This window comes from Triturus cristatus, chromosome 5_1 (genome assembly GCF_964204655.1).
Source record: "Triturus cristatus chromosome 5_1, aTriCri1.1, whole genome shotgun sequence".
Lineage (NCBI taxonomy): Eukaryota > Metazoa > Chordata > Amphibia > Caudata > Salamandridae > Triturus > Triturus cristatus.
Genome location: NC_140587.1, coordinates 816,560,637 through 816,585,625, shown reverse-complemented (window position 1 = coordinate 816,585,625; position 24,989 = coordinate 816,560,637). Strand labels below are relative to the sequence as shown.

The 24,989-nt window shown below is 53.2% G+C and overlaps 1 protein-coding gene across 5 annotated transcripts in view; it reads right to left on the bottom strand.

Annotated features, from left to right (window-relative positions):
* CEP192 (centrosomal protein 192) overlaps window positions 1-24,989 on the bottom strand; it is a 1,978,693-nt gene that overhangs the window by 161,339 nt on the left and 1,792,365 nt on the right. For all 5 annotated transcript variants that reach the window (XM_085605862.1, XM_085605865.1, XM_085605864.1 and 2 more), the window contains exon 43: window positions 12,362-12,465. In XM_085605862.1, coding sequence (XP_085461988.1) covers window positions 12,362-12,465 — 104 coding nt within the window. The remainder of the gene's footprint in view (window positions 1-12,361; window positions 12,466-24,989) is intronic.

Sequence of the window (24,989 nt, the reverse complement as noted above, 5' to 3'; positions counted from 1 at the left end):
ACTATATATTACCCGTTTTTTCCATGGAACGCATACACGGTCTTGGAAGAGGGACGCCTGGCTGCCAAAATAACATTACCGACTTCGGGAGGAAGGTTGCATGCTGTCAACGACTGCCGCTCAATCTCCATGCAAGGAGGAGTAGAGTTGACACGTACTGGTGATGGACCCTCCCCTGCTGCTGCAACAGACCATCCTCCCGAAGGGGCAGCTTGATTAGGGGATCGATGCTCAGTTGGAGAAGCTCAGGATACCAGAACATCCGTGCTTAGTCCAGAGCCACAAGAATGACTTGGTCGCAATCGCTCCTGATCTTTTTGAGCACTGTGGACAGGAGTGATATGGGCAGGAAGGTGTAAAAAAGGCCTGAGGTCCACTCAAGAAGAGAAAAGTTGTAGAGCGAGTGCCACCTTGGAAACTTCCACGCGCAAAACTGCTGACATTGGACGTTCTTGGCAGAGGCGAACAGATCCCACCAAGGCTCTCCGCACTTTTCAAAGAGACCTTGCGGCACCTCCAGATGATGACACCAATCGTGATCCCCTATAAAACTATGTCATAGACTGCGCCGTGCCCGGGAGGGTTCCTTGGAGGCCCGACTATGGCAGGAAATACAGAAAAACCAGACCAGCCATAAGCATTTATAGTTTACAGTTACTAGGAGTAAAAGACCTCTGGGAACGCCCCCCCCCCCTCCGGTGTTAAAGACTGCCATTAAAAAAACTGTCAGATCGTGGTCCTTTCCTCGGACAGGGCAACAGTGTCAAAGAGGAAACACACTTGGGCAGTAACCTCTAATTTCAAAGTGGGTGCTCAGCCACTCTACCTATCAAGCACATACGCACTTTATTGGAAAAATACGTTTTTAGCGCTGAGGATGGGCGACTGGCTCTTTCTGAAGAACCTTCCCGAATGGCGCCGGTCAGGTAGCAGTACCGAATGCAGGTTGTGTGGTTATAATTCTGAAACAATGGAACACATCATCTGTGCATGCCCTGCATTGCTCATGGCCAGACGGTCACTGCTGCGAGGACAATACATCATGTTGGGAGTTCGATCTTGCCGCCAAGCAATAATGGCCGCTCTCAACCCCGAAAGCACCAAGCTAAACATTGGGCTTACGAAATTCATCCACAAAGCGTCAAAACAACTAGAAGCCATATCCATATTTAAACCCTCCCCATCTTAGTATGGCGGTTGAGTTAACAGACATAATAATCAAATCGGAGCCCAGACCATCAGATAGCCAGAGCGATGTCTTCAAGCAGAACATTATTAGCCCATAATGGTCCACCGAATTTTTTTGTAATTTTAAATCCAGAGTTTTTAACATTTATTACTGTCATTTTATCGTTCAATTTAGCTAGGTTTTCAATTGTAAATCAATAAAGAGTTAATAATAACCCTAGGCATCGACGGCTGAGTTCATCCACCTTAGCGTTCACAGAACCTGCCAGGTGTTGAAACATCATGCCCTGATGTTCCAGACATGTCTAGAGACAGAGCCTCTTGACAGAGGGTCGATGACCCAACCCCAGTCAGTTAATTGCAGTACCACATGGTTTGGTGTTGTCTGTGAACACCTGAACTAGCCATCCCTTGATGGAGGGTAGAAAGGCTTTCAATGCCAGCTGGATCGCCTGGAGCTCTAGAAGGTTGATGTGAAGTCTGGATTCCACCAGAGACCTCTGATCTCCACGTCTCCCAGATGGCTGCCCCATCCCAGTAATGACTCATCTATCACCATTGTCAGATCTAGTTGGGGAAGGGAGGGAGAGGAGTCTGATGCTGATCCAATAGTGGTTAGTTAGCCACCACTGCATATCTTTTGCAGTTCCCACTGAGATTTCAAACATGTCAGAAAGATCCCCCTGATGTCACACCCACTGGAACTTCAGGTCCCACTGCAGAATCTGCATATGCCATTTGCATGTGTTACTAGCAGAATACAGGAAACCATGTGGTCCAGCATCCTCGGAATCACTCTCCTCGAAATCCAAGGAGGCTGAAACATTGGTATCATACCCTGAATACCCGGGACTCATCGCTGAGGAGGATAGGCCAGAAACTGCACCATGTCCAGAACAGCTTTGATGACAGGGAACGTCTGAGAGAGAGTCAGGTGTGAGTTAGGCACGCTGATAGTAAAACCCCAGCAAAAGCAGGAGGTCGGCTGTAGTCTGGAGGTGGGAGACGACAGCCTTGGGCAAGCCTGCCTTCAACAGACAGTTGAGATTGAGGGAAAACTGGCACCCCTGATCTCGGCAGATGAGCTGCAACCACCGCAATCACTTTGGTGAACACCGAGGGGTGCTGGTAAGGCCACAAGTAAGCACTCCGAACTGAAAGTGCTTGTGGCCCACTGTGATCTGCAGGTAGCGCGGGAATGTGAATTATGTCTTGCAAGTCTAACACTACCATCGAGTCTCATGGGTCTAGGGCAGACAGGACTTGAGTGAGCATGAGCATTTTAAACTTTTCCTTGAGGAAGAAATTTAGAGGGTGCAGTTTAGGGTAGGACAAAGGCCTCTGCCTTATTGGGCCAAAGAAAGTAGCGGGAATAACAACCACAATCTCCTTCTGGCATCGGCACTCTATCTATGGCTCCCTTGGCCAAGAGAGCCTTCACTTCCTGGCAGAGCAAGGTGAGATGGTCCTCCATCAGCCTGCTGCAAGTAGGTGATATGGGTGGAGGGGTAGTCACGAAGAGAAAGGCGTACCCCTTAGGACAATCTGAAGAATCCAGCACTCTGATGTTATAGACCTCCAGTGGGGGAGGTGATGGCATATCCTATATGTGGGCAAACCAAAGGGGGTTTGGAGACTGTGGCTGCTGGGGGAGTGGTGCCTAACTCAGGGGGTCTGTGGGAACAACATCCACAAAAGCTGGGAAGCTTGCACGCTGTGGTGGTTGCCTGGTAAAGTAGTGGCTAGGTTGGTAAAGACATGGCTGGAAGCCCCATCCGCGGCCACTAAAGAAGCAAAATGCAGACTGGGTTTGGCAAGAGAAATGGAAAGGCGAAAGGTCCTGGCCATAGCTCTGTTAACCTTAAAGCACTCCAGCACGGAGTCTGTCTGGTCTCCAAAGTGATGGGAGCCATGAACAGAACATATATAAGTGACGTTTGGACAACCCCCAAAAAGCCATTTGGTCTCAGGCAGACATGGTGCCATAAGGCCACAGATGAAGAAACCGATCTGCCCAGCCAGTAGATCGTGTCCAGCCCACATTGTACAGCATCTCTCCATTCGGACATAGCTTGGAGAGTATGGCCCAGGCCTTCTAGGGGCCATGGGCAGCACCTGTGCAAAAGAATCCCACAGAGCATGGGAGTAACTGCCCAAAAGGCACACTGTGTTCACGGACAGCAGTGCCAGGCTGGTGGAAGAAAACATTTTCTTTCCTAAAGTGTCCAGCCTCTTGGATTCCCTATCTGGTGGAGAAGTAGGTAATGTGCCAGGATTTACACAAGAGGTGGAGGCCTGGACCACCAAGCACTCCGGGGTAATGTGTAACATGAGGAAGTTGGGGGTCCCCTGGGGCGGGACAGTGGCAGCAGGCAATCTTCCTGTTCACAGCAGCCATTGTGCAGGGTTTGGACCAAGTCCCCCGAAGGACATCTGTGAGGGCTTCATTAAATGAGAGAAGCAGTTCTTAGAGGATCACTCCGGGATGAAGTACTTTCATCAAAACGTTAGTCTTCACGGCCACTGAGGGTAAGCTAAGGCCCATGACCTTGGCTGTCCTTCTTGCCACCATAGCAAACAAAACTCCCTCCTTCGTAGCCACGGTATGAGGAGAGATCCTGCCAGTATCTGGACAGGTGTCCAGTCTGCTGGTATCCGCCAACTCCTCACACCAGTCCATGTTGGGGTCTAGGGCCTGGTATTGTTCAGGGTACAGTGACCCCTCCCAATCCTCCTAGAACCCCAGGCCTGAAGAATACGGCTTAGGCTCCTATTTGGAAGGGATAGCACTCAACACGTCTTCGAGTAAGTCCCACAAGCCCAAGAAGAGTAAGAAGTCAAATAGTTCTTCGAAGATAGGGTGAAGTCGTCTGACTAGGGAGAGTCGTCATTTGATGCATGGCTCCGCCATTGAGCCTGGGCCGACTCTGCCTAGCTCTCTCAAGTCAGCACTCAATGACACTCCGTTGCAGAGAAGTATATAAGAATGGGGATGGGAGGAGCGTCTCCATCGGGACTGGCTCCAGGGAAAGGTCGGGGTGGTACGACTGGTACAGGTCCGGATACATCGGTGGACCCAATCCGCCCGACTGGAGCTGGGGGTGGTCACACCAGTGGAGAACCAGTTGGGGCCTCTCCTGAACATGCGGGCTCAAAGGAGTGCCAGCAGGAATGGGCTGCCCAAATATGAGGTGCATGGCCTCATAGAACTCTCGAAGTTGGGTGGGGGTTGCTCAGGCCCCCGGAAACTCACGGAGGGGCAAAGTCAGCCCAGGCTCAATGGCGGAGCCATGCATTGAATGACGACTCTCCCTAGTCAGACGACTTCACCCCATCTTCGAAGAACTATTTGACTTCTTACTCTTCTTGGGCTTGTGGGACTTACTCGAAGACGTGTTGAAGTGCAACAAGAATCTTGGGCTCAATGACCGATCTTGGGACCTTCCTCTCGGCTGGGATCAACACCGTTGCTGTGTATTACGTCGGGCGGCAAGGAGCTTGACGAAGAACTCCCTTAAGGGTTTTGGAATACATGGCACAGCAGTCGATGCAGGTCTTCGCAGAGTGCTTGAGGCAACAGAGGCAAACATGGTGAAGGTCGGTCACTGACATCTGTCTGTGACGGGAGCAGCAGAGCTGGAAGCCAGCCTTCCTGACATACCAGGAGAAAACTCTCAAAAAGACTTCGACAAAAAGTTGAAAAAGGTCAGTGAAATAGTAACTAGGGGTGGCTCGCCCCGGAACTGCACTGACTGGTGTAAAAAGAAAAGAACTGATGTCTGTGCACTGGGGTCAAGCCTATATAGGCACTTAGCATTTCACTTCCGGAGTGGACGATGCCACGTGGAGCCAAATGATGCCACCTACCGGTGCATTGGTGTACATCTCAAAATAAAATTCTGGATCCAGACTAACGTCTCGGGATAATTCTAAGGTAAGGAATGTGCAGCTAAAAGTCTATCAAATTAACCATATGTTAAGGGCCACAGCACGATAGTATATTTGTCCTGCTCCCTTCTAAAGAGAGTGGTAGACCCTCATAGAGGACACAGACAGAGGAGTGTGCAGCAATTTACAGAAACATTATCTATGGACCAGTAGGTTTATTGGTGGTAATTCCCAGTAGTGCTGCAAGTCTAAATCTCCCATCTGAGTCTGCTGTGCATCCGTTGGATGCGGACAGTAGTGGCTTCAAGGAGTCTGGCCTCCACCATGCTCACAATGTAGATTGTGTTGATCCTTGTTCATGCTGTGGGTGTCTATGCATGTGGTCGTCCTGTAAGGGTCAGACTTGTTTCATGGATTAGGCGGAAATTGAGAGTTCTCTATTTAGCTGGTGAAGTCGAACCTATTGACTTTGGATCCTGACAGTCTCTCTTCGCCAACTGATAGCAGGTAGGGATTGTGTGGGATAAGGAGGTGTTGCATATTGTAGGTTTTATTTGATTCCAACTGTTAGTCTTTACAGTCAAGAAAAACGTATAGATAGTATAACTACAAGACCGTTACTGAGGAGTAAAGAAAGGTTAACAGTGACATTGAACGTATTCTTTGCTTGTGATCTCAATCTCAAAATGTAAAACTGTTCTTCCGGTTGGTAAATAAAATGCTTTATTGTATTAATCATTTGATTACAATAAAACAAAAAAATAATTAAAAAAAATAAAAGGCGAGCTTTAAAAATAAAATGGTTTCAGTGATTACATTTCCCTTCTTCTGGTTGGATTATCACAAGATAATGGACCTAAAGCACAAGTTACTTACCTTCGGTAACAATATATCTGTAAGAAACATTAGTTAGGTTCCTTACCTTAGAATTACCCCCAGGCGTCAGACTGGATCCGGACAGTTTTTTCGTCAGCAGTACCTCTGCACGTCGAAAGGTAGCATCGGTTGGCTCCGCATCCGTCGTCGTGGTCAACGGGATAACGTCGCGGCAGCTACTTGAACAGCGCCCTCGCGCGCTGTCCGTTTTGTACACGACTTTATGCACCAGAAACACAGAGCCATGCAAGACACTGACCATTGGTGCACCAAACAAGATCCCTGAAAGGATGACCTTAACCCTAGAAATCAGTTCGCAGAACGGGGAGGATGGGTGGGCGGTAAGGAATCTATAACTAACGAAAGTTTCTTACAGATATATCGGTACCAAAGGTAAGTAACTTGTGCATCTGAAAGAAACACGTTAGTTATAGATTCCTTACCTTAGAATAGATACCCAAGCAATACCAACCCCGGTGGTGGGTCTGCGAACCAAGATCACACCAGAAAATCCTGGAGAACAGAACAGCCAAAGAAGCCGTCTCTCCGGACTTGGCTGTCCAGGCAGTAGTGTTTGGTGAACATGTGCAGTGATGCCCACGTGGCTGCCTGACAGATGTAATTCAGAGGCACTCCCCTTCCCAAGGCAGTAGTGGCTGCCGTCGCCCTGGTGGAGTGAGCACGTAGCCTGGAGGCTCCTTTTTAGCTAGAGAGTAACAAGCCTTAGTGCACCACACGACACATGGAGAAATGGTACGTTGGTGTATGGCCCGACCCTTCTTTGCACCCACATAACCAACAAAAAGTTGATCATCCATCCGGTACTGTTTTGTGCGATCCAGATAGAAGGAGAGCGCACATTTTGGGTCCAGACGGAGGAGCCTCTCATCATCCTTTGAAGGATGCGGAAAGAAGGTGGGCAAAGTAATGGTCTGCCTGATGTGAAAGGTAGTGATCACCTTAGGCAGGAAGGATGGACGGGTCTGGAGAACCACCTTGTCCGGATGAACAGATAGGAAAGGAGGTTTTGAAGAAAGAGTCTGGAGCTCACTCACTCTTCCAGCAGAAGTGATGGCTACCAGGAAAGCAGTTTTAAGAGTCAGAAGGCGTAAAGGACAATTATGCAGTGGCTCACAGGGAGCACACATGAGATAGGTTAGCACAAGGTTTAAGTCCCACTGAGGCATAACGAAGGGGATTGGAGGAAAAAGATGGGTTAAGCCTTTTAGGAAACGGTTAACTACCGATGACTTGAAGAGAAGGCTGATTTGGCAACCGAAGGAAGGCAGAGATAGCTGAAAGATAGCCCTTGACTGTGCCCAGAGCAGAGCCCTGCTGGGCTAAAGAGAGAAGAAACTAGAGTACTTCAGAGAGAGGGGCAGAAAGGGGATCCACAGCCTTTGCTGTGCACCATGCCACAAATTTGTTCCACCTACAGGCGTATACCGTCTTCGTGGAGGGACGCCTGGCTGCCAAGATTACATCACAGACTTCAGGAGGCATGTCGAAAGACGTCAACTTGCACCGCTCAAACTCCACGCAAGGAGGTGGAGACTGGACAGGTTTGGGTGGAGAACTGTCCCCTGCTGCTGCGACAGAAGATCCTTCCGAAGAGGCAGTCTGATCGGAGGATCGATGGCCATGTTGAGCAGCTCTGGATACCAGACTCTTCGTGCCCAATCCGGAGCCACAAGAATGACTTGGGCCTGGTCGCGCCTGATCTTCTTTAGCACTCTGGGCAGAAGTGGTATAGGCGGAAAGGCGTACAACAGACTGCAGCTCCACTCGCGACGAAAAGCTTTGCCGAGCGAGTGCCGCCTTGGAAATTCCAAAGCAGAGAATTGCTGACATTGCGCGTTCTCATCGGTGGCGAATAGATCTAACCAAGGCTCTCTCCACTGTTGAAAGAGACCTTGCACCACCTTCGAGTGAAGACGGCATTCGTGATCCATCATGCACCTGCGGCTGAGTTCATCCGCGCTGGCGTTCAGAGAACCAGCCAGGTGTTGAACCACCAAGGGTATGCCCTGATGTTCCAGCCATGTCCAGAGGCGGACAGCCTCCTGACATAGGGTCCATGACCCCACCCCGCCCTGTTTGTTGCAATACCACATGACCGTGGTGTTGTCCATGAACACCTGCACTACTCTTCCCCGGACTGAGGGAAGGAATGCCTTCAGTGCAAGACAAATCGTCCGCAGCTCCAGAAAGTTGATATAGAGCCCGGACTCTGCCAGAGACCAGAGGCCGCTGATCTCCGCCTCTCCCATGTGGCCGCCCCATCCAAGAAGGGATGCGTCCGTCACCACGGTGTGGTCTGGTTGGGGAAGGGAGAGGGATCTGCCATTGACCCAATCCTGGTTCGTGAGCCATCACTGCAGTTGTTGGGCAGTGCCCTCTGAGATCTGGACGCAATCGGACGAATCTGTCCCTGATGCTGCTCCACTGGAACTTCAGGTCCCACTGCAGAGCCCGCATATGCCACCTGGCATGATCGACCAGCGGGATGCAGGAGGCCATGAGGCCCAGCAGTCTCAGGGTCATTCTGACCGAAACCCGGGATAGAGGCTAAAAGATTGGAATCACAGCCCGAACGTCCCGGACTCGCTGTTCGGGAGGATAGATCCGAAACCGTGTTGTGTCCAGAACCGCTCCGATGAAGAGAAGCTTCTAAGAGGGAATCAGGTGCGACTTTGGCACATTGATGGAGAACCCCAGCAAATACTGGAGGTCGGCCATAGTCTGGAGGTGGGAGACGAATACCTAGGGTGAGCCCGCCTTCAACAGCCAGTCATCGCGATAGGGGAAGACTGAAACCCCTGATCTGCACAGATGAGCTGCGACCACCGCCATCACTTTCATGAACACCCCAGGTACGCTGGTAAGGTCAAAGGGTAGCACGGTAAACTGAAAGTGGTTGTGTCCTACCGTGAACCATAGGCAACGCTGGTGGACCGGCAGGACGGGGATGTGAAAATAAGTGTCCTGTAAGTCCAATGCTACCATCCAGGCTTGCGGGTCGAGGGCAGACAAGCGTCAACATCTTAAACTCCTCCTTCCGAAGGAAGCGATTGACGTCCCTGAGATCCAAGATAAGACACAGGCCCTTGCCCTTCTTGGGGACCAGAAAGTAGTGGGAATAACAACCACGACCTACTTCTGGGACTGGAACGCGCTCGATGGCTCCCTTGGCCAAGAGAGACGTAACTTCCTGCTGGAGAAGGGCCAGATGATGCTCCGACATGCAGTAGTATCTTGGTGGCATTGCTGGAGGGGTAGTCTCGAAGGGAAGGGAGTAGCCCCTTCTGACTATTTGCAAAACCCACCTGTCTGACGTGATGGTGCACCAGTGGGGGAGGTGATGGTAAATCCTGCAGCCCACTGGCGTTTGATGGGTCTGAAAGGTCAGACTAGGAGGGTTTGTAGGCTGCTGCAGAGGGGGTTGGTGGACTGACCCGCCCGCTGGTCCCGGAACCACGCCGGTTATTTCCACGTCCCCGGCCGCGCGAAGGTTGGGTAACTTGCTGCAGCCTGTGGCCCTGGGTGGGACGTAGCAGGGCAAGCCTTCTGTAACCGCGAAAGCGGCGAAAAGGCGACTGCGCTGGATGGGTGGAGAGGCCCAAGGACTTGGCCGTAGCTCATGAGTCCTTGAAGTGCTCTAGGGCGCGGTCTGCTTTGTCGCCGAAAAGGCGACTACCATCAAAGGGCATGTCCATCAAGGTGTTCTGGACATCCCCTGAAAAGCCAGTGGACCTCATCCAGGCATAGCGACGAAGAGCTACCGACATTGAAATGGTCCTGACCAAAGAGTCTGCAGTGTCCAGCCCACAACGGATCGTAAACTTAGCTGCATCTCTCCCGGTGGCAACAGCCTGGGAGAGCACTGCCCGGGCCTCCTCCGGACGCTGAGGCAGCACTTGTGCCACCGTATCCCAAACTGAGAGCGAATAACGGCCCAAGAGGCGGTCCTAAGCTGGCAAAAGAGAAAATTTCTTGCCAAGGTGGTCCAGCTTCTTGGCTTCCCTTTCCAGTGGAGCGGTAGGGAAGGCGCTTTTGGAGGTGGAAGCTTGAACTACCAAGCTCTCAGGGGTGTGGTGTTGGGAGAGGAAGTGGAGTCGTCTGGAGCCGGGCGGTGGCATCGGGCAATCATCCTGTCCACGGGAGCCCCCGTGTTAGGCCTGGACCACATGCCCAAAAGGACGTCTGTGAGGGCCTCATCACTCGGCAGCAGGTGCACTGAAGAGCTTGCAGCTGGCTGAAGCACCTGAGTCAGGAGGTTAGTCCTGACCGCCACCTTAGGAAGCTTGAGGTTGAGGGCCTCGGTCGCCCTACGCAACAGCACTGCGTATGATGCTCCCTCCTCCGTAGCCACCGTAGGCGGAGACAACATGCCAAGGTCAGAAGAGGTGTCAAGATCACTGGCATCCCCCAGTTCCTTTCTCCAGTCTTGCTCAGAATCTAACGAGTCAGTTAAAGGGTCACCTGACCCCTCCTAGTCCTCCTCATCGTCCTCTGGGTGCCACAGTTGTTGAAAAGGGACCACAGGAGTGAACAGGGGCACAAAAACCCCACTCTGTGCCGATCTGGCGTCGGACGCTGCCGGTCCGGCGCATGTCCACGTCGGGATGGAGACCGGGGTCGACGCAGGCCGGGGAACTGACCGGTGCCGAACGCGGTAGTGGTGCCATAAGGAGCGGCGCCGGTGGAGGTGTAACGAGGGCAACCGGCGCCAATCCGGATCCAGGCCTGGATCCAAGGGGGGCCTGTGGCGCCGGAGCCGCCGGCAGCCCGAAGGCGCGCCAGCGGGGTCAGTCTGCCCACAGATGGCATGCATCGCCTCGTAGACCGTACGAAGCTGAGTGTGGGTCGCTCCGGGTCCCGGAAAGAGAGGGATGCTAGGAGTCGACCCTTCTGGCTCCGCGCACAGAGCCGCGGGAGTGGCACCACCCGCGTGCCTCGTCCGATCGGCCGACCAACAAGGAGAAGTCAAAGAGCGACGATGCTTCTTCGACTTCTTCTTATGCTGCGACTTACCCGACCCAGAGTGCGAAGACTTCGATGATTTCAAACGGAATGGTGATGGCTCTGCGACCGGTCCCTGGACAACCCTCTCGACCAGGACCTCGAATGGCACAGAGCAGACTGTCAGCGTTCATGCAGCTTTCGGGACCGCACACGCAAATCCTTCGGTGCCATCGACTGACAGTGTGAGCACAACTTGGGGTCGTGGTCGCGCTCCAGGCAAAAGAGGCACACGCAGTGCGGATCGGTCACAGACATCAGTCAGTTCCAGTAACCGCAGGACTTGAAACCGGGCATCCCTCGTGCACCTGTTCGGAGTCGGAGACTCAAAACAAGAAGTCGACAAAAGTAGAGAAAAACTTAGTCAAAAATTAACTGTGGTACCCCTCTTCCCGGATCTGCGCTGGCTGGCGCGCAAAATAAAAGAACTGACTTCAGCAGCGCGCGAGGACGACGTCTAAGTAGCTGCCGCAATGTCATCCCGGCGACCACGACGCCGACCTGACCGACGCCACCTTACGACGCGCAGAGGTACTGCTGACAGAAAAACTTTCCAGATCCAGTCTGACGCCTGGGGGTAATTCTAAGGTAAGGAATCTATAACTAACTTGTTTCTTTCAGATGTGAACTCGCAGTTGAAAAACGTTTTGGAAAAAAAATCAAAGTGGGGAAAGCAGTAAAAAGGACTTGATGCTTTTTAGTTTTTCAGTGCTCTAGAGTGGAAAAGTTTAATGTAGATAATTCATGTAGGCTTTGAGGCTGATAATTGGGATTTAGATTTTAGCTAGTATTAGTCAAAATAAATGCTTTTCAGTTTTGGTGTTTGCCTTCTTTCCATGTCAATGCCATGTTGTGTAACAGGACTGTATTCTAGGGTCACTCGAGGTGCAACCTTGGCTGAATATATTCAAGAATAACATACCCCTAGAGACATTCTATACACAAATGACCATAATAACAGAGAACTGAGTTAAGAAAGTATTTCTAAGCAAGAATACTTTCCTATACTCAACTCCCACAAACTATATCCTCTTCATATCAAATAGATTCATCTCTACCAACTGCCAAAATATAAGTCAGTAGTATGAACTTTCATCAATCAAAGATCAATAAAAGAGTAATTCAAAGAAAACTTCAAATATTTTCATCTATTTCCAAATTCAACCAAAAGCCCTACAAAAAATGGAGATCACCTTTTTCCTATAAAACACAGTGTACTTTCAGTCATCTTTTAGCAAAAAAACAGCCTTCTGTGGAGGTATTCAATCGTTCCCCCACAATAGGATGTACTTAAGAACCATGTCACTTTTAGGGGCAAGGTTTTTTACTTGATCTAATAGGTTATGGTTATTTAATATCAAACATGCATTAAGAAAGGATTACATACCCAGTCTGAAGACTTGAAGCGTCAGAGGAAGACCTTCTTCTAGGTTTAATCAAATCTTCACTTTCTGAAGAATCTCTTGCTAGCTCATTATCTGTGTCAACAGCCTTTTGACAAAAATATTGCACTATGAACATTTGGATTGCTGTCATTAAACATTTAAAACTGTAAAATGTAATACTAAAACAGCAAGTTACTTACCTTCAAAAATCTTTCTGAATAATAGGGCACCTCCCTCGGAGTAGTTGCATTAAGCTCACGCACAGGGGTCACACTGCATCCAGAGAATTTCTAACATCACCTTTGGTGGTGGTTGAAGACCAGATGTCACATTGAGCACCCTAGAAATAATGCACCAGAGGAGCTGGAGATGTCAGTTACACCCTGTCAGAAATGGTTTTCACCTTTGTCCAAGTAGGGGCTCTTCTTTCTAGGCAGGGTACAGTTCTAAAATAACCCCTGCTCATCATCTTGGTAGCTTGGCACGAGCAGGTTTATTTCACAGGCAGTGTGTAAAGCATTTGTGCACACATACAGTTACTCACGGAAGACACTACAAAAGGACACCACACCAGTTTAAAAAACATAAGAGAGGGAGGAGGAGCCTAGCGCGCAACCAAGATGGCCGCGTAGGTGCGAGGCTCCCGTGGACCTCCGCGACCTCCTGAATAAATCCTGGAAATATCCTGTCCTTGTGAAGGGGACTGTGTCGGGGAACCCGAGCTGAGGCATTACTCGTTTTTTGGGCTCGAATCGGACCCCGAACACCGGTGGGAACATCGCCTGAAGATTGCGGCCTTCTCCTCGCCGGCCCCCCGGATTGGAGTAGTGGCGTGATCCGGGGACAAGGTGAATAACAGCGGCGAGCGGGGCTGGGCGACTCGCGTACCCCGCACTTTCACTTTCGCTTTTGCGCCCTCCTTGCTCTCTGGCGAGGTCGGGCTGCGGAGCGGGGTGCGGTGGTGTTGCCTTGTCCCGGTGCCCAGCTGACCCGCCTGCGGTGGATCGACCCGCAGCTCTGTGGTCGCCCCCCCTTGACACCCGTGATCTGGTGTGACGGCCCGTTTGGAGATCTTGGCGCGACGGTGGAAGGGCCAGCATGGCCACCAAACAAGATGGCGACCGGGCGAAGGTCAAGACGACCCGCCGTGGTACGGCGCACCAGGCCAATAGTATGGACCGCTACACGCTCCAAAGGGGTTCTCCGGAGACGACGCGGTCATCCCCGGTGGGCCCGACGGAGGCACCCGCCCATCCAGTGGATCTAACCCTCCGGGACGTCATGGGCGCCATCGCTGAACTGAAGGCCTCAGTGGACCAGCGTTTTGACACCTTGTCGCAGAAAATTGACTCGGTCCTGGTGGATGTGGGACTTGTGAGGGCGGACTTGTCAAAAACGAATGACCGAGTCGACTCCCTGACCCACACCACAACGAGCCTCACGACTGACGTGGTGGCCCTCCAGAAGGAGGTGCGCCGGCTTGGCCAGGCGAGCGCCCTGATGGACCGGCGACTGGAGGATTCTGAGGGTCGCGCCCGGAGGAATAATATCCGCATTATTGGTGTGCCGGAGGGACGTGAGGCGGAGGCGGCGGACCTCTTCGTGGAAGACTTGATCCTGACCCACCTCCAGCCCCGGGGGCTGAGTAAGTTTTTTGCGGTGGAACGTGCCCACCGCGTCCCCGGGGGCCGCCCTAAGACCGGTGCCCCGCCACGGCCCCTTATTGCCCGAATCTTTAATTTTCGGGACCGAGATGCCATCCTCCAGACCTCCAGGCAACAGGGACCGGTCAGGTTGGACAACATGGACGTCAACTTCTACCCAGACTTTACTCCGGCGGTCCAGAAGCAGCGGCAGAGCTTTATTGGCGTCAAACGTCGTTTAAGGGACCTAAATCTTAAGTACTCAATGCTCTTCCCGGCTAAGCTGCGGGTGGAGGTGGATGGTCGCACGCACTTCTTCGACCGGCCCGAGGCGGCTGGGGACTGGTTGGACGCCTTGCCTGGGGATCGGGGCCGGGGGGGTGGGGGGAGCGCGGCTGGCGAGGAGGGCCCGCTGGATCAGAATTGAGGGATGATTGTATTGCCTTGCTCGGGACATTGTTCCTTCACCACATACTGCTTCTGTAGGTTCCCCTCCCATGGAGGTCGTGTGGGGCCTGCTGGGGGCTTCCCTCCTCCTCTGGGGGACTAGTTAGTATTTAGCTATGGGGCGACAGGCACACTGCACTTTGGGGGGGCTGTCTGGGCTCATGCAGGGGTGCAGGGAGGGGGGAGTTTTGTTGGGACCGGGGGGTGGGGGGGGTGTGTTGTTTGTTTGTACCGCAAGGCAATCCTGCAGCTGTTTTGTTGTCTTTAGACTGCTCGGTGGGGGACGACCGATTGTTTCGACGTATGATGGGGGGTAGGGACTTGACGGTGTTGTCATGGAATGTTAACGGTCTGGGGGATAGGATTAAGCGTGGTGTGGTCCTGCAGTATATAAAACGTATTTCACCAGATGTTGTCTTTCTGCAAGAGACGCACCTTATAGGTAACACCTTTCATGCAATGAATCGGAGGGGATATCGTTTGGCGGCCCACTCTGGCTTCACCTCGGGCTCGCGGGGGGTGGGTATTATGATTAGGAACTCGCTCCCGCTGGAGATTGATGAGGTGCACCACGATGAGAGGGGACGTTACACTGCTCTGGCGGGACGTATGGAGGGTAGAGTGTTCAGTTTTGTGTCGGTGTACGTCCCGCCTGGGCTACAGGCCACTACATTTGCGGACCTGGGGCGCCTCCTTCTGGAACTTCCGAGTGGCCTCTTGGTGGTGGGAGGGGACTTTAATGCGGTTGTATCTGGATCTATGGATCGCCATCCCCCTAGGGACCTCCCTCGGGCACAGGCGTGGCTGCCAGGCCTGTTAGACACACTGGGCCTGGTGGATTGTTGGCGCCTAAAGCATCCCGTATTGCAACAATACACCTTCCACTCGGGGGCCCATGGCAGTCTCTCGCGGCTTGATTACATCCTTGTCCCAGCGGCCCACGCGGGGAGGGTGGGGGAGGTGCGCCATCTGGCACGGGGTATTTCAGACCACTCCCCATTGTTGTTGCATTTCGATGTCATCCCGAGGGGGGATGGCAGGGTGGCCCCGATTAACGCCTGGTATCTGCGCGACCCCTCCATTCGTGCAGACTTGATCACATCCTTGCAGCGCTATTTTGAGGAGAATGAGGGGTCGGTCCCATCTGCCCTCTCCCTATGGGAGGCTTTCAAAGTGGTTCTTAGAGGGGAGGCCCTCTCCTTTATTGCCAATGCCCGGCGGCGCGAGCGGGAGGAGGTGACCCGGGTGGAGGCCGAGATTGCGGAATTGGAGGGTGACCTGGAGAACGGGGTAACAGACGCCAAGTTACATGTTCTGCAGTTAAAGCAGGCGGCCTACCGGGCCCTCGTCACGGAGGCGGCCAGGGGCCTTGGTAGAGAGCAGCAGGGGCGCTTGTACGATGTGGGTGATAAGGCCGGTAAATTGATTGCGTGGTTGGATAAGAGAGAGAGAGCGAGCCGAGTGGTGCCTTTGATTGAGAGTGTGGATGGTGCGTGTGCCACGGAGCCGGAAGCCATTGTCTCCTGTTTCGCGGATTATTTCCGCGGAGTCTACTCCCCTGTTTCTTCCTGTTCGGAAGCGGACTCCGTTGCCCTGCTTCAGGATATTGCACTCCCCTCCCTTACGGCGGAAGACAGAGACTCGCTGGACGTCCCCCCCACCTCGGACGAAATTGCCTCAGCTATTCGCTCGATTTCATCTGGCAAGGCCATGGGCCCCAATGGCATTCCCATTGAGCTATATAAGCTACGCCCGGATGTGCTGGCGCCCCACCTGCGTGCGATGTTCCTCGCGGCTCACTCGCAGGGCTCCCTCCCGCCGGACCAGCGTTTGGCTACAATTGTGGTGATCCATAAGGAGGGAAAGCCCCGTGAACGGGTCACATCCTATCGGCCGATTTCGCTTTTGAACGCGGAGCCCAAAATCCTCGCCAAGGTGTTGGCTAACCGGTTGGTTGGCGTGGTGGGCGATTTGGTCCACCAAGACCAATCGGGCTTTATCCCGCACCGCAACACGGCGCTTAATCTACGGCGCTTGCACGGCGTGCTTGCGCGTGTTCCATTTGTGCGGGAGCCAGCCATCTTGGCGTCCTTGGACGCCACCATGGCGTTTGATACGCTCGAATGGCCATATCTCTGGGCGATGCTCGCGAAGTTTGGGTTCGGCCCGGGTTTCATCAGCTGGGTCAAATTACTATATTCGGGCCCAATGGCGCAGGTGGTGGTGAACGGGCGTGTGTCGACCCCGTTCGCGCTGGGACGGGGCACGCGACAGGGTTGTCCCCTGTCGCCTCTTCTGTTTGCCCTGGCCCTGGAGCCCCTGGCGGAGTGGCTGCGGTGGCACCCTTCCATCCGGGGTCTCCGCTGGACCCCCGAGCACGAGGACCGTGTGTCCCTCTACGCGGACGATATCCTTTTGTATCTCGCCTCCCCGCGCAAGTCCCTGATCGTCCTAGTTGATGTGCTGCGCTCCTTCGGTCGCAACTCAGGCCTAGTCATTAACTGGGCGAAATCCTGTGTCTACGTACTCTCCGGGGAGGCTCCGGTCCTGCCGCGGGACTGCCCGATCCAGATTGCCTCCCAGGGTTTCCGGTACTTGGGTATATATATCACTCTTGACCCGGAGGCCCGCTATGAGCGGAATCTGCTGCCCCCTCTCCAGCGTTTGAGGGAGGATGTGGTGCGCTGGCGGCGTCTCCCGCTCTCGCCGCTCGGTCGAGCGGCCTTGTTTAAAATGATGTCCTTGCCGCGCTTCCTCTATGCCCTCCAGAACACTATGGACATGGTCCCGGCAAGCTACTTTCGTGAGGTGGAGGGCCTTCAGCGGCGCCTGTTCTGGGACGGGAGGCCGCGTATTGCTCTGGCTAAACTGACGCTCCCGTGGTACGATGGAGGGGTCGCCCTCCCGGACATTAAACGGTATTACTGGGCCTCCCAGCTAGCTGCAATTAATCATGGCCTTTACGGGCCCGCCCTGAACCCGGCATTCGAGATGGACAAGATGCTCCTTCCCGGTGGCGATTACAATCGAGCACTGTACTCTGGCGCGCCCGACTCCCGTCTGACGGGACCGACGCGTGTCATGGTGCGGGTTTGGCACGCGGCAAATGCAGCTATGGGGTGGAAGGACCGTTTGACCCGGGCGTCTCCACTGTATGCCTCCGAGAGGCTGGGCTCCCTGTGGACATCAAAGGGCTTCGAGAAGTGGGACACGATCGGAATCAGCACAGTGGGGGATCTCTGGACGAGGGGGGGATTCAAAACTTTTGAGACGCTGCAGGCGGAGTTCCAGCTGCAGGGCAGTGAGTACTTTCGGTACCTACAAGTCCGCCATGCGCTGGGCTCCGTCTTCCCGGATGTTGCATCCATTCCGGAGTCTTCCCCCCTGGAGGACAGAGTGCTAGATGGCCATGTCCCGGACAGCACGATCTCCCTCATATATAAGAAGCTGATTAATGATAGATCGTGCCTGTTGACTAGTCTGCGCGAAGCTTGGGTGGCCGACGGGCTGGAGCTGGACGACGAGGATTGGATGTCCGCGGTGGCCTCTCCAAAAGAGGTGGCCATCCCGGCTCGCCTTCGTTTCGTCCAGCTCAAGATCCTTCACCGGGTCTACGTGACGGGGCCACGGCTTCTACGTATGGGTTATGCCGTGGACGGACTGTGTAAGCGTGGCTGTGGTGCGTTGGCGACTTTTATGCATATACTGTGGGAGTGCCCGAAGGTGGAGCGATTCTGGCGTGGTGTGCATGAGGTCCTGCGTGTGGTCACGCGTGTAGCGCTGCTGCCTGAAGCGAGGAGGTGCTTGTTGAATGTATGGGAACCGAATGACTATTTGGCTCCGCAGACGCGGTGGGTGACTCTGGGATACATGATAGCGAAACGTGATATTGCTCAATTGTGGGGATCCCAGAGGCCCCCTGCGGTGTCGGCCTGGAAAGAGCACATGGATTGGTGCATGTTCCGTGAAAAGGTGGTGTATGTGGCGAGGGGTAAGCCTGGGGCGTGGGTGAAACTCTGGGGCCCCTGGAACGCCTACCGTGGGGGCATTTGTGAGCCGCCACAGCTGCCGGCTGCCTCGCCTGCTCCGTCTCCCTAGCTGGACCCCCTTGCTCGGCCGCGGGCACGCGGCCCCCCAGTCCCTGATCTCCTCCCATCCCCCTCTTCAGATCTTTCCTGCCACTCTGGATCCCCCACTATGGAGCAAGTGTTGTCACCTTGAATCTTGGGTTGCCTTGCGGTTGTGGTTTTTGTTGTTGTTGTTAGTCTTTAAAATGAAACCGTACTCTGTGGCAGGACGCCGTGAGGCCTGCACCGTTGATTACTCCTGTGTTTCCACTGTGCACCGCTGAGAGACTTTTACTGTCTGTGTGTACTATATTTGTGATGCTCTAGCGGCCGGCCGTGCGGTTGTAGGCCCATAACTGTAACCTTTTTATGGATGTAATAAACGGTTTCAAAAAAAAAAAAAAAAAAAAAAAAAAAAAAAAAACATAAGAGAAACTTTATCTAAACCAACAAGACCAAATGCGACAAAACTCCAACATACAATACTGTAAAAATAATTAGTTTGCAAGATAATCTTCAATTTGCAATAATAGCTGAAGAACACATTTCTTCTGAGTTGGTCGCTCTGTCTGGGGCTACAGCGATGCTGAAAAAGACAGTCTAACAGTTCCAGCCGACAGCGTCGGTACGCGCCAGCTAAAGTGTTGACGAACAAGTTACTTACCTTCGGTAACGATATATCTGTAAGAAACATAGGTTAGTTACAGATTCCTTCGTCGTGATCGCCGGGATGGCATCATGGCAGCTACTTAGACGCTGCCCTTGCTTGCTGTCAGTTCTGTACACGACTTTCCACATCAGACCACACAGCCATGCAAGACACTGACCACTGGTGCACAAAACTAGGGCCCTGAAGAACAAGTTACTTACCTTCGGTAACGATATATCTATAAGAAACATTAGTTAGTTATAGATACTCCAGCAATACCAACCCTGGAAGTGGGTCTGCGAACTAACATTACACCACAAAACCCTGGAGAACAGAAAGGCCAAAGAAGCCATCTCTCCGGACTTGGCTGCCCAGGCAGAAGTGTTTCGTAAAGGTGTGCAACGATGCCCACGTAGCTGCCTGACAGATGTCATTCAGAGGAACTCCTCGCCCTAAAGCAGTAGTGGCTGCTGTCGCCCTGGTGGAATGGGTGTGCAGCCCCACTGGTGTCTCCTTCACCAGAGAATAACAGGCCTTGATACACAAAATGACCCATCGAGAGATAGTCCATTTGTGTACAGCCCGACCTTTTTGGCGCCCACGTAGCCAACAAAGAGCTGGTCATGCACCCGGAACTGTTTTGTGCGGTCCAGATAAAAAGACAGCACGCGCTTCGGGTCCAGACGGTGGAGCCTCCCTTCCTCTCTGGAAGGATGCGGAGGCAGGAAGAAGGTGGGCAAAGTGATGGTCTGCCCAATGTGAAAGGCAGTGACAACCTTTGGAAGAAAGGATGGCCGGCTCCTGAGGATGCACAGAGAGAAAAGGAGGCTTTGAAGAAAGAGCCTGGAATTCTCTCACTTGTCTGGCAGAGGTGATTGCCACCAGGAATGCAGTTTTGAGAGTTAAAAGCCTCAAAGGACAGTTGTGAGGCGGCTCGAAGGGAATGCACATTAAATAAGTTAAAACCAGGTTCAAGTCCCACTGAGGCATAATAAAAAGGAATAGGAGGAAAGAGATGAGTTATATCTTTCAAGATACGATTAATAACCTGGGACTTGAAAAGAGAAGGCTGATCTGGAAGACGAAGGAAGGCAGAAATGGCCAAGAGATAGCCCTTGATAGTGCCCAGAGCAGAGCCCTGCTGGGTCAAAGAAAGGAGGAACAAGAGAACCTCAGAAAGAGGGGCAGAGAGGGGATCCACAGTATTTGCTGTGCACCATGCCACAATTTGTTCCACCGACAGGCATATACCGTCTTAGTAGAGGAATGCCTGGCTGCCAAGATTACATCGCAGACTTCGGGAGGCAGGTCAAACAACGTCAGCTGCCACCACTAAACCTACACGCAAGGAGGTGGAGGCTGGACAGGTTCGGGTGGAGGACCGTCTCCTGCTGCTGCGACAGAAGATCCTCCCGATGGGGCAATCGGATCGGAAGATCGATGGCCATGTTGTCCAGCTCGGTGTAACAGACTCTTCGTGCCCAATCCGGAGCCACAAGAATGACTTAAACCCGGTCGCGCCTGATCTTCTTTAGCACTCTAGGCATAAGTGTATAGGAAGAAAGGTGTACAACAGACCGCAACTCCACTCGCGACAAAAAGTGTCGCCTAGCGAGTGCCGCCTGGGAACTTCAAACGCGCAGAACTGCTGACATTGCGCTTTCTCTTCGGTGGAGAATAGATCTAACCAAGGCTCTCCCCACTGTCGAAAGAGACCTTGCACCACCTCCGAGTGAAGACGCCATTCGTGATGAACAAGTTACTTACCTTCGGTAACGATGTATCTGTAAGAAACATTAGTTAGTTAGATTCCTCACCTTAGAATATCCCCAGGCGTCAGGCTGGATCCGGAAAGATTTTATATCAGCAATACCCCTTGCGCGTCGCTAGGCGTCCGTCGTCGGCGTCGTGCGCCAGAATGACGTCGGAGTACTTAGACGCCGCCCTTGCGCGCTGACGTCAGTTCTTGTACATAGCTTTCCGCGCCAGGAACGCAGAGCCATGCAAGAGACTGACACTGGTACCAAAAAGTCTAGGGCCCTGAAAAGGATAACCGTAACCCTAGATGTTGGTTCGCAGAACGGGGAGGATGGGTGGGTCGGTGAGGAATCTAACTAACTAATGTTTCTTACAGATACATTGTTACCGAAGGTAAGTAACTTGTTCATCTGAAAGAAACACGTTAGTTAGATTCCTCACCTTAGAATAGATACCCCAGCAATACCAACCCCGGTGGTGGGTCGGCGAACCAAGATCACACAAGAAAGTCCTGGAGAACAGAACGGCCAAAGAAGCCTTCTCTCCGGACTTGGCTGTCCAGGCAAAAAGGCTTGGCAAACTTGTGCAGCGAGGCCCACGTTGCTGCTTGACAAATGTCCTGCAAGGGGACTCCCCGACCCAGGGCAGTCGTCGCCGCCGTGACCCGAGTAGAATGGGCCCTCAGCCCAACAGGAGGTTCCTTTTTAGCTAAGGAGTAACAAGCTTTGATGCACAAAACGACCCACCGAGAGATGGTCCGTATGCACCGCCCCCCATTCTTAGCGCCCAAGTAGCCAACGAAGAGTTGGTCATCCACCCGGAACTGTTTTGTGCGGTCCAGATAGAAGGAGAGCGCACGTTTTGGGTCCAGACGGTGGAGCCGCTCTTTCTCTTTCGAGGGATGCGGAGGCGGAAAGAAGGTGGGCAGCGTAACAGACTGCCCGATGTGAAAGGCAGTCACAACCTTAGGAAGGAAGGAAGGGCGAGTGTGGAGCACAACCTTGTCCGGATGAATAGAAAGGAAAGGAGGCTTAGAAGAGAGAGCCTGGAGCTCACTCACCCTTCTAGCAGAGGTGACGGCTACCAGGAAAGCAGTCTTAAGCGTCAAGAGACGAAGAGGACAATTATGAAGTGGCTCAAAGGGAGCGCACATCAGATATGTCAAAACAAGATTCAAATCCCACTAAGGCATTACGAACGGGACAGGAGGAAACATGTGAGTAATGCCCTTAAGGAATCGAGAAACAACAGGGGATTTGAAGAGAGAAGGCTGATCAGGAAGCCGAAGGAAGGCAGAGATAGCAGAAAGATAACCTTTAAGAGTGCCCAGAGCAGAGCCCTGCTGGGTCAAAGAAAGAAGGAAGAGGAGAACCTCAGAAAGAGGGGCGGAAAGGGGATCCACAGTCTTTGCAGTGCACCATGCCACAAATTTGTTCCACCTACAGGCGTATACCGTTTTAGTGGAGGGATGCCTGGCTGCCAGAAACACATCGCAGATTTAAGGAGGCAAGTCAAATGGCATCAACTGTCGCCGCTCAATCTCCACGCATGAAGGTGGAGACTGGACAGGTTCGGGTGGAGGACCGTCCCCTGCTTCTGCGACAGAAGGTCCTCCTGAAGAGGCAGTCGTATCGGGGGATCGATTGACAGACTGAGTAGCTCTGGATACCAGTACCTTCGTGCCCAATCCGGAGCCACCAAGATGACTTGGGCCCGGTCGCACCTGATCTTCTTCAGCACTCTGGGCAGAAGTGGTATAGGCGGAAAGGCGTACAACAGACCGCAACTCCACTCGCGACGAAAAGTGCCCCGAGCGAGTGCCACCTTGGAAACTCCAACGCGCAGAACTGCTGACATTGCGCGTTCTCTTCGGTGGTGAATAGATCTAACCAAGGCTCTCCCCCACTGCCGAAAGAGGCCTTGAGCCACGTCCGAGTTGAGACGCTATTCGTGATCCATCATGCACCGGCGGCTGAGTTAGTCTGCTCTGGCGTTCAGAGAGCCTGCCAGATGTTGAACCACCAGGGTGATGCCCTGATGTTCCATCCATGTCCAGAGAAGCAGAGCCTCCTGACAAAGGGTCCACGGCCCCACCCCGCCCTGTTTGTTGCAATACCACATGGCGGTGGTGTTGTCCGTGAAACACCTGCACCACACTTTCCCGGACAATGGGAAGGAATGCCTTCAGTGCAAGTCGGATCGCTCGCAGCTCCAAAAGGTTGATATGGAGCCGAGACACTGCCGGACTCTGATCTCCGCCTCTTCCATGTGGCCTCCCCATCCCAGGAGGGACACATCCGCCACCACTATGTGCTCCGGGTGGGGTAGGGAGAGGGATCTGCCGCTGACCCAATCGCGGTTCGTGAGCCACCACTGCAACTGTTTTGCAGTGCCCTCCGAGATCAAGACATGGTCGGACAGGTTGCCCCGATGATGGGCCCACTGAAACTTCAGGTCCCACTGCAGAGCCCGCATGCGCCACCTGGCGTGATGCACTAACAAGATGCAGGAGGCCATCAGACCCAGAAGCCGCAGCACCAACCTGACCGAAACCCGGGATAGAGGCTGAAAGATGGGAATCAGAGCCTGAATATCCCGGACCCGCTGCTTCGGAGGATAAGCCCACAACTGCGCAGAGTCCAGAACCGCCCCGATGAAAAGGAGCTGCTGGGAGGGACTCAGATGCGACTTCGGCACGTTGATGGAGAACCCCAGCAAATGCAGAAGGTCGGCCGTAGTCTGGAGGTGGGAGACGACCTGCTGGGGCGAGCTCGCCTTCAACAGCCAGTCATCGAGATAGGGGAAGACTGGAACCCCTGATCTGCGCAGATGAGCTGCGACCACCGCCATCACTTTCATGAACACCGAAGGGGCACTGGTGAGGCCGAAGGGGAGCACCGTGAAATGAAAATGCTCCTGACCCACCGTGAACCGCAGGTAACGCCGGTGGGCCGGCAGGACGGGAATGTGAAAATAAGCGTCCTGCAAGTCCAACGCTACCATCCAGTCTCCTGGATCCAGGGCAGCCAGAACCTGAGCTAGGGTAAGCATCTTGAACCTCTCCTTCCGGAGGAAGGCGTTGACGCTCCTGAGGTCCAAGATAGGGCGTAGGCCCCCTTTGCCCTTCTCGGGAACCAGAAAGTAGTGGGAATAGCAACCACGACCTACTTCTGGACCAGGAACGTGCTCGACGGCGCCCTTGGCCAAGAGGGCTGCAACTTCCTCCCGTAGAAGATTCAAGTGATCCCCCGACATGCGGTGGCACTGCATGGCATGGCTGGAGGGGTCGTCTCGAAGGGGAGGTAGTAGACCCTTCGGACGATTTGCAGCACCCACCTATCCGACGTGATGGTACGCCAGTGGAGCAGGTGATGGCGAACTCTGCCTCCCACCGGCGTGGAATGGGCCTGAAGAACAAGTTACTTACCTTCGGTAACGATGTATCTGTAAGAAACATTAGTTAGTTAGATTCCTCACCTTAGAATATCCCCAGGCGTCAGGCTGGATCCGGAAAGATTTTTCGTCAGCAATACCCCTTGCGCGTCACCAGGCGTCGTCTGCGGCTCCGCGTCCGTCGTCGGCGTCGTGTGCCGGAATTACGTCGGAGTACTTAGATGCCACCCTCGCGCGCTGACGTCAGTTCTTGTACATAGCTTTCCGCGCCAGAACGCAGAGCCATGCAAGAGACCGACACTGGTGCCAAAAAATCTAGGGCCCTGAAAAGGATAACCTTAACCCTAGATGTCAGTTCGCAGAACGGGGAGGATGGGTTGGTCGGTGAGGAATCTAACTAACTAATGTTTCTTACAGATACATCGTTACCGAAGGTAAGTAACTTGTTCATCTGAAAGAAACACGTTAGTTAGATTCCTCACCTTAGAATAGATACCCCAGCAATACCAACCCCGGTGGTGGGTCTGCGAACCAAGATCACACCAGAAAGTCCTGGAGAACAGAACAGCCAAAGAAGCCGTCTCTCCGGACTTGGCTGTCCAGGCAATAGTGCTTGGCAAACGTGTGCCGTGAAGCCCACGTCGCCGCCTGACAGATGTCCCGCAAGGCAAGT